The sequence below is a fragment of the Rutidosis leptorrhynchoides genome, chromosome 2, assembly GCF_046630445.1.
Source record: "Rutidosis leptorrhynchoides isolate AG116_Rl617_1_P2 chromosome 2, CSIRO_AGI_Rlap_v1, whole genome shotgun sequence".
Lineage (NCBI taxonomy): Eukaryota > Viridiplantae > Streptophyta > Magnoliopsida > Asterales > Asteraceae > Rutidosis > Rutidosis leptorrhynchoides.
In genome coordinates, this window is record NC_092334.1 from 685,577,730 (window position 1) to 685,587,203 (window position 9,474).

The window sequence follows — 9,474 nt, forward strand, 5'->3', positions numbered from 1 at the left end:
AAAAAAAAAAAAAAAAAATGTTAGAAAGAGTCATAATAATCATAGTAAATACGTTTAGTACCTATATGTAAAATCATCATTGGACCAAATCATGCGACTGTTTTTATTAAAAACATCCAAGGGTTTACTTATACATAAGAATAATACGTAGTATTATCTTTTAACAAAACATCAGTTTTTTTTTTCTTTCCAAATTATCATTATTATCAGAAGAAACACAAGAATCACAAGACTTATAATAATACGTAGTATCTTAGTTCATGAAATCATGACATGAGCTGTGAAAGATAAAGTTGAAAGATATATCCAGCTCATAAAATCAAAGAATTCAAAAAATCACCAATAAAACAACTTTAAACGGATCAAAAATGAACTAAAGAGACATTTAAGGAGACAATGACAAAAGCATCTGGCCATAAATCCACTTAATTCTATATTGTATACATAAAATTTTTCAAAGTTTTCACTTTACTTTCATTGGTCCAAAAGTACAACAATGCAACATAGTTTTTGTAAGTAAAGTAATCAAACCCAAACAGACATATCCCAAAACAAATCCCATGTAAAAAGATTCCTCAAATCCCAAAAGATAATACTCCAATATGAATCCATGAATAAAAAAATTAATAATACACCAATGACCCAATAAAAACAAAACCTACTTTTGTAATTTCACAAGTACTTATGGTTTGGTTTAATTCTTCAACATATGAAGGAGCTTAATCAGTGATCACACCTTGGTCTTGATCCTGTACAAGACCTTTTTCTTCTTTGAGGTTTGGTTGTTAAAAGTGAGCACCACTTTACCTGGTTCGTCGCATTTGAAGCTTCCACAGATCACCGGCTCATCGGTGCCGGCTACAATCTTTCTTGACTTTTGCACAATTACGGTGTAACCACCTTCAGCTGCCGGCACGAATTCGGCTCCATATGTAACTCCATAGTCCACCACTTTGGCTTCCCATATCAATGTGCAAGTCTGACAAATTTTAACAAACATCCCCACATTAAAAATTAAAAATCCATCCTTTAATTATTAGTATTAATTGACCTTAATTTAATGATAAAAAACAATTAGAAAAAACTCATACTTGAATCATAATCTATTGATAATATCAAGTTGTAGTCATTGTATAAGGCCTGCATAATTGTTTTTTAACTAGATTCTCACTTTAAATACGTTCTAATGAATAATACTATAAAAACACCAACTATTAGCATGTTTTGAATCAAGAATTAGCAATATAAACACACAAAAAGCCAACATAATTTGCTCAAAACTATTCATAAGAATTTATTAGAAGCTATGGTATACCTCAGGAGCACGGAATGTTGGAGGTTTTATTGAAATTTCGTGTAGGGTAAAATAATCGATAGCCGGATAAATCACTGAATCGTGGTATCACTTTCCGAAAGTAATTATTCGACCCTTATTGCCTGGGTTACACGAATATCACTTTGGGATAAGACAGAGATTAGTTCTTGTTATTGGCAGTAAACAAGAACTCTTTTGCATAAGAGTATTAAGGTGTTTTTCGTATATCTTATTCTCATAAATGATAGTCTCTATTTATAGGCACCCAAAAACAAGTATTATTCCACGATGGAGATGTTTCACTAACTAATTTCGTTTTCAAATCTAAAACAAATCCTTTACATAAAGTTGTTTGTTTTATTTCAAACATCCTCATCAAGGAAATCGTTTTCAAATCTAAAACAAATCCTTTACATAAAGTTGTTTGTTTTATTTCAAACATCCAAATCAAGGAAATCGTTTTCAAATCTAAAACAAATCCTTTACATAAAGTTGTTTGTTTTATTTCAAACATCCAAATCAAGGAAATCGTTTTCAAATCTAAAACAAATCCTTTATATAAAGTTGTTTGTTTTATTTCCAACAACCAAATCAAGGAAATCTAGATTAAATCCTTTTCATAAAGTTGTTTGTTTTATTTCCACCTAGTGCAAGAATAATACTTCCGTAATCACTCAAATTTGTGATAATGGAAAACCATTTTCGGGTCCGGGCAATCTATCACTTAATGGGTGTACACTCCGTACCTCCTAACCCATTTACAAGTATAGATTAAATCCCTCAATTACACTAAATTTCTAACAATCCTCCCCAATTTAGTGCAATTCGTTTCATGAGAATTAAACAAATTAAAACAAAAACTCATGCATAAATGAAAATATCTTGAAGATTGAATTTTCACCTTAGTACATTACACATTCCAAATATTCGAGAATCAGGGTGTTCTAAGAATTGAACCCTTCAACCCATTTTGAATAACTGAAAATAACATACACATAAGTTTTCAAATACTCTAAAGCTATCCTGACACTTTACAAGCCATGTGTCCATATCCTTTCATGAATGTATCCAAAGCTAAAAGTCCAAGCTTTGTTGAAGCGGCAAAACTTCACATTCACATAGGTAGTTCACTTCAGTCATGCACCTGCTCTTGCACTTTTTCAAATGAACTATTAAGAAGCTAGACTTCAACCTGACCTTCAGCAGGTCCGAGTACATACCTTACCTTGGGATGATATAAAATTTATGTACTCCAAATTTCTAAGTATAAGCCTTCCGCATTGAATTCAACTTCTAATTTTCATCAGAAGGGAATTGGGTATCTTATAATTAGAAATTTATGTGGACTTTAAACCCATCCCCACAGCAGACTTGTCAACCAAGTCTCTTGCCAATCCCTTCGTCAAGTGATCAGCTAAATTCTGTTGTGACCTTACGAACACTATAGAAATCACCCCATTCATGATGAGTTCACGAATCATACTATGTCTGACACCTAAGTGTCTAGACTTTCCATTGTACATCTGGCTATAAGCTTTTGCCAATGTCGCAGCACTATCACAATGGATAGACATGGGTGCTATAGGTTTAGGCCATAATGGTATCTCATGGATCAAGTTTCTAAGCCATTCTGCTTCTTTACCAGCAGCAGCTAAAGCAACAAACTCAGATTCCATCGTTGAGTTGGTAATACATGTCTGCTTTTTAGAAGCCCATGAAATAGCACCTCCCCCAAGCAAGAACACCCAACCACTCGTTGAAGAATGATCTTCAATATTGGTTATCCAACTCGCATCAGAATATCCTTCTATTACAGAAGGAAATCCACTGTAAGATAAACTATATGCCATAGTTTTCTTTAAATACTTCAGTACCCGCCTAATTGCTTGCCAGTGATGAGTACTAGGATTACTAGTATATCTACTCAGTTTTCCCACAGCAAAAGCAATATCTGGCCTTGTACATGTCATGGCGTACATCAAACAGCCAATCACCTGAGAATACTCAAGTTGTGATACAGCTTTACCTTGGTTAGGCATAAGCTTCTCACTTGGATCAACAGGTGTACTCACAGGAGTACATTCAAAGCAATTAAACTTTCTCAACACCTTCTCAATATAATGAGATTGAGAAATTGAAATTCCTTTGCTTTCACGTTTGATCCTAATACCAAGGATAACGTCAGCCTCCCCCATATCTTTCATGGAGAACTTTGATGACAAAAATTCTTTTGTTAAATCAACTTGACTTTGGTCAGTCCCAAAGATTAACATGTCATCAACATATAGACAAATTATAACTCCTTTACCAGAATCATCAAATTTGCTATACACACATTTATCTGCTTGGTTCAATCTAAAACCACTAGATAAAACTACTTCATCAAACTTCTGATGCCATTGCTTAGGTGCTTGTTTCAAACCATATAAGGACTTCACAAGTTTGCACACCTTGCTTTCATTTCCTGGCATGACAAAGCCCTGAGGTTGGTTCATATAAACCTCCTCATCCAAATCACCATTCAAGAATGCTGTCTTCACATCCATCTGGTGAATAACCAGATTGTGAATTGTAGCCAAAGCAATCAGCAGTCTAATGGTAGTGATACGTGCCACAGGAGCATAAGTATCAAAATAGTCAATTCCAGACTTTTGTCTAAAGCCTTGAATGACTAACCTTGCCTTGAACTTTTCAATAGTTCCATCCACCTTCATCTTCTTTTTGAAGATCCATTTGCAACCCAAAGGTTTGCAACCGGGAGGTAGATCAGCTAACACCCAAGTGTTATTGCCCATGATGGAATCCATCTCATCATTAATTGCCTCTTTCCAGAATGCAACATCGTGAGACCTCATTGCTTCATCATATGTTTTAGGATCATCATCAACATTGAAACAATATGAATATTGGGTAGAAACATCATCCCTAGAACCTTCAACTAAGTATAGTTGAAAATCTGGTCCGAATGATTTAGGTTTCCTTTCTCTTTTGCTTTTCCGAAGCTCAAGTGACTGATCAACAGCCTTTTCAGAGATTTCATCATTACAATCCTTATTGATTCCATTGTTACTTGGAATCATATCCTTTGGTCTAGGTATAGATGAAAATCGATTTTCATCAAAGATTGCATCCCTTGAATCAATCACAGAATTGATTGAGACAAATTCATTAGGCTCTATTACATAGAACCTATATGCCTTGGAATGTTCAACATATCCAATAAAAATGCAATCTATACCTCTTTCACCTAAACTTTTCTTTTTGGGATCAGGCAGTCTTACAACCGCCCTACAACCCCATACACGAAGATAATTCAAGTTAGGTTTCCTTTTATTCCAAAGTTCATAAGGTGTAATCTTGTTTCTTTTGTTAGGAACTCTATTAAGCAAATAACAAGCTGTTAACATAGCTTCCCCCCAAAATCCTTCACTTAAACCCGAATAGGATAACATGGAATTAACCATTTCCTTAAGGACCCTATTCTTCCTTTCAGATATACCATTTTGTTGTGGAGTATAAGGAGCTGTGGTCTCATGGATAATACCAACGGATTGGAAATACGATTGGTCAATGTATTCACCTCCCCTATCTGTTCTAAGTCTTTTAATCAAAGCCTTTTGTTGTAATTCTACTTCAGTTTTAAATATTTTAAATTTATCTAATGCTTCATCCTTAGTATGTAACAAATAAACATAGCAAAATCTAGAAGCATCATCAATAAAAGTCACAAAATATTTCTTGTTTCCTAAAGTAGGAGTAGCATGCAAATCACATAAATCACTATGTATTAATTCCAAAATTTCAGTATCACGATGTACATTTTGAAATGGTTTCTTAGTGATCTTTGTTAACATACACGTTTTACACTTTTCATTGTTCATGTCAAAAACCGGTATTAATCCATCTTTAGACATATCTTGCATTCTTTTAAAGTGTATATGTCCTAGTCTAGCATGCCAAAGTGTAGAATTATTTATGCTAGAAGTAGATATAAAAGCAAAATTAACATTCAAGTGATTAATGTTAAGTCTAAACATTCTATTGCATAAATAACCAAAACCAACAAACATACCATGTTTTGACAAAACAAACTTATCAGATTCAATCACTTGTTTATAACCACAACAATTTAACACACTACTGGAAACTAAATTTTTTCTTATTTGTGGTACATGCAAAACATCAAACAAACAAATAGTTTTTCCAGAACTAAAACACAAATCCACACTTCCACGTCCATGAACAGAGGCTGTTGACTCATTTCCCATATGAAGAATTGATCCATCAGTCACGGACTCGTAAGTCTTGAACCAAAATCTATCCTTGCATACATGGGTGGTGGCTCCCGAGTCAACCCACCACGCGACATCATCATCCTGCACAAAATAAGCCTCAGATATATATGAAACATAATAATTCTTATTTGAATTATTAAATATATTCTGACCTTTCGAGTTGTGGTTGTTTAAACCATTTCCCGAACCGCTTGTGCTAGATCCTTTGGCATTATTATTACCAAAAATAACCTTGCAATCCTTTTTTATGTGTCCAGTTTTACCACACTTCCAACAAGTCAATTTAGACTTCTTGTTCGGATTAGCCTTGTTATAACCTCGATGTTTACGTTTGCCCTTTTTGTCATTATTACTAGTGAACTTTTTATGTTCCACCATATTGACAACAGACGTACCAGCAACTTCGTTGCTCTTTGGCTTGTCATTATCCTGCAACCTGAGGGATTCCTCAATACGCAGATGACTACCCAACTCAACAAGAGTTAACTCCTCCTTCTTATGTTTCAAAGAATGTTTAAATTCTTTCCAAGATGGAGGTAGTTTATCAATTATGCTTGAGACTTGAATAGACTCATCCATGTTCATCTTATGTTGTGTGAATTGACCAAGTATACGAATGAGCTCATTGTATTGTTCCAAGACCGGTCTAGAATCGACCATCTTGTAATTATTAAAATTACTAACAAGGAACTTTTTACTAGAAGCATCCTCAGACATATACTTGGTTTCTAAACAGTCCCATAGTTCTTTAGAAGATTCAACATTTAGGTAAATATCAAAAAGGGAATCAGCCATACCATTGAGGATTAAACCTCTAGCGATGTAGTCATCGTTCTCCCACTTGCACCTTTTCCGAATTTGTTCAACAGTAGCATCATCACCATGATCTTCAGGAATTGGTGTGCTGAGTACGTACACCACACTCATGCTGCTCAGAAAGAAGTGCATCTTCTTTTGCCATCTCCTAAAATCAATTCCCTCAAACTTATCAAGTTTGGAGAAATTCGCCGTCATGTGTTTCATCGTAGCCGCCATCGATTATAACGAATAATTACTTTCGATTGTTGGAGGTTTTATTGAGATTTCGTGTAGGGTAAAATAATCGATAGCCGGATAAATCACTGAATCGTGGTATCACTTTCCGAAAGTAATTATTCGACCCTTATTGCCTGGGTTACACGAATATCACTTTGGGATAAGACAGAGATTAGTTCTTGTTATTGGCAGTAAACAAGAACTCTTTTGCATAAGAGTATTAAGGTGTTTTTCGTATATCTTATTCTCATAAATGATAGTCTCTATTTATAGGCACCCAAAAACAAGTATTATTCCACGATGGAGATGTTTCACTAACTAATTTCGTTTTCAAATCTAAAACAAATCCTTTACATAAAGTTGTTTGTTTTATTTCAAACATCCTCATCAAGGAAATCGTTTTCAAATCTAAAACAAATCCTTTACATAAAGTTGTTTGTTTTATTTCAAACATCCAAATCAAGGAAATCGTTTTCAAATCTAAAACAAATCCTTTACATAAAGTTGTTTGTTTTATTTCAAACATCCAAATCAAGGAAATCGTTTTCAAATCTAAAACAAATCCTTTATATAAAGTTGTTTGTTTTATTTCCAACAACCAAATCAAGGAAATCTAGATTAAATCCTTTTCATAAAGTTGTTTGTTTTATTTCCACCTAGTGCAAGAATAATACTTCCGTAATCACTCAAATTTGTGATAATGGAAAACCATTTTCGGGTCCGGGCAATCTATCACTTAATGGGTGTACACTCCGTACCTCCTAACCCATTTACAAGTATAGATTAAATCCCTCAATTACACTAAATTTCTAACACGGAACTCGATGCAGTGTTTAGTTGCAGGCTTAATGATATCTTCAGTAACCGAATCACTCGATGTGAATTCTTGCTCTCCTTCACGGCTAAGCCCCCCATATTGAACAGGAACCAACTCAGGTGCTATGCACCTATAATTCACCAAAACAAATCAAATCGTATTTAGATAAAAACATCAGACATAAAAAAAGTATGGTACAGTAATTATTACTCACTTGAAAAGGGTTTCGGCAGTCTTCGAAGGTCCAGCAAATACAAACTTGCTCTTAGTTCTTTGAGTGAAAAAGGGACTAATAATTTTATAAAACGCAAGGTACAGAAACGGCACGTTGATAAACACCTACAAAATAAACACACATCACATAATCAATTCACATAGACATTTAATCAAACACCTTATATGCATAAACATAAACCAAAAAAAAAAAATCCATACCTGTTTAGCAATAAACTCAGGATAATTATCCTGAAACAACTGCAAAGCTTGATTAGTTGTTTGCCTCAGTTCCCACTGAAACGGGCCAGGCGAATTCTTAAAATCGATAACTTGCACAATTGTACAAATTCCATCAGGACTAAAATCAAGTTTCCTGATACTTTTCTCAAGAAACTGAATCCTCCATTGAAGAAACTTGGTTCTCTTCTCATCCGTTGCAAATGTTTGATTATATAATTCTTTGTTTCCATATTCACCATAAGCGTTGTAACAAACTGGATGACCTTCTTTATCAGTTCCGTGCATATACACAACTTTTTCCTGTTCACTTCCTAAATTTTCATCTAATAATGATTCGATCCCGAACTCTTTGCGCCATGCGACGACGTTTTTGAGCATAGTAAAAGCCTCTTTCACTTTAAAGTCACGTGCTCGGAGGAATTTTAGCAATACAACGTCGCTTCGTTCGTCTGCTAGTAACGGAATTCCCCAAATTGATACCTCTTCCGGTGCCGGTTGTGGAGCCGTTGGTGTTTCCTCCGTCACCGTTGCTACGATTGTCTCCTCAATCGCTTCAATTTTTCTCTCTACCTCCTCCGGTTCTGTCACCTCTTTAACCGCTTCAGTCTCTTCTTTAACCGGTTCAGTCACTTCCGGCACCGGTTCTTTCACTTCCGGCACATCTTCTTTCACCTCCGCCACTGTCTCTTCTTTTTTGCACTCGACAACCGTTTCAGACGTATCCGTCGTTACAGCCGCCGTCTCTTCTTCTTCAACCTTCACCGGAGCTACCTCCTCGGCCGACTTCTCCTCTTCTTTCGACGGCGGTGGAGGAGCAGTGAACTCATGTTTATTAAGTGCTTCCTGAACTAAAGCTTTAAGTTCATCTAGAGCTTTTTTCTGAGGATCTGGTAATTCACCAGCAACGTTAGATTCTTCTTTAAACGACGTCGATTCAGATGTCTTCTCTTTCTTCTCTGCCACGTCAGATTCCGGTGGTCCTTCTTTCTCAACAACGGCCGTCACTTCAACTTTCTCCGGCACCGTATCTGGAACCACAGTAACAACTTCCGTCGTGGTTGCCGGAGCCTCCGCCGTAGTTTTCAACGTCTCCTCAGCCATTAAAGAAAAAAGTTAAATTAAATTAAATTATTAAATTTAAATAAACTTTTCAATCAAAGAGTTTGAAAATAACTTTGGTATTGTAAGTAAAAGTTTATTTTGATGATTTTGAGAGTAATGGTCTGAGTTGGGAGTTTGGGGATTTAAGGGCGGGTTTGGGGTTTGAAACGGTCTATTTTTTTGGTTATTTATTTACTGTATTATTTATTATTATTTATTTATTTATCTTCTAAATCTAATACAGAGAATCTAATTTAATTTTTTGTTTAAGGTTAAAAGTTTAAATTAAAAAGCCAGACAAGTAACAGAAAAAAGACGTGGGACCCTTTTGTATATTTGCAACCGCTATTTGCCAACTCAACTGTGTACGAGAAAAACTGTATTACGTGGTGTATGTGGTGGGATGATCATCGCGTCTGGTTGATGCTTTAGACTATACAAAATCGTCACAAAAT

At 35.1% G+C, this 9,474-nt stretch overlaps 1 protein-coding gene across 1 annotated transcript; it reads right to left on the minus strand.

Annotated features, from left to right (window-relative positions):
* Positions 1-730: 730 nt before the first annotated feature.
* LOC139890332 (patellin-3-like) lies at positions 731-9,165 on the minus strand. The gene is made up of 4 exons (XM_071873219.1): positions 7,898-9,165; positions 7,677-7,801; positions 7,460-7,592; positions 731-979 (listed from the first exon to the last, which is right to left on the minus strand). Exons 1-4 carry the CDS (start codon positions 9,017-9,019, stop codon positions 731-733), a joined length of 1,629 nt encoding a protein of 542 aa, XP_071729320.1. The 5' UTR covers positions 9,020-9,165.
* Between the last annotated feature and the right edge of the window lie 309 nt (positions 9,166-9,474).

Excerpts from the sequence above, each read along its gene's own strand:
- LOC139890332 (XM_071873219.1), bottom strand. The coding sequence starts at position 9,019 with ATGGCTGAGGAGACGTTGAAAACTACGGCGGAGGCTCCGGCAACCACG. Across the intron at positions 7,802-7,897 it reads CTGAGTTTATTGCTAAACAG|GTGTTTATCAACGTGCCGTT; the intron begins GTATGGATTTTT and ends TTTATTTTGTAG. Across the intron at positions 7,593-7,676 it reads ACTGCCGAAACCCTTTTCAA|GTGCATAGCACCTGAGTTGG; the intron begins GTGAGTAATAAT and ends GGTGAATTATAG.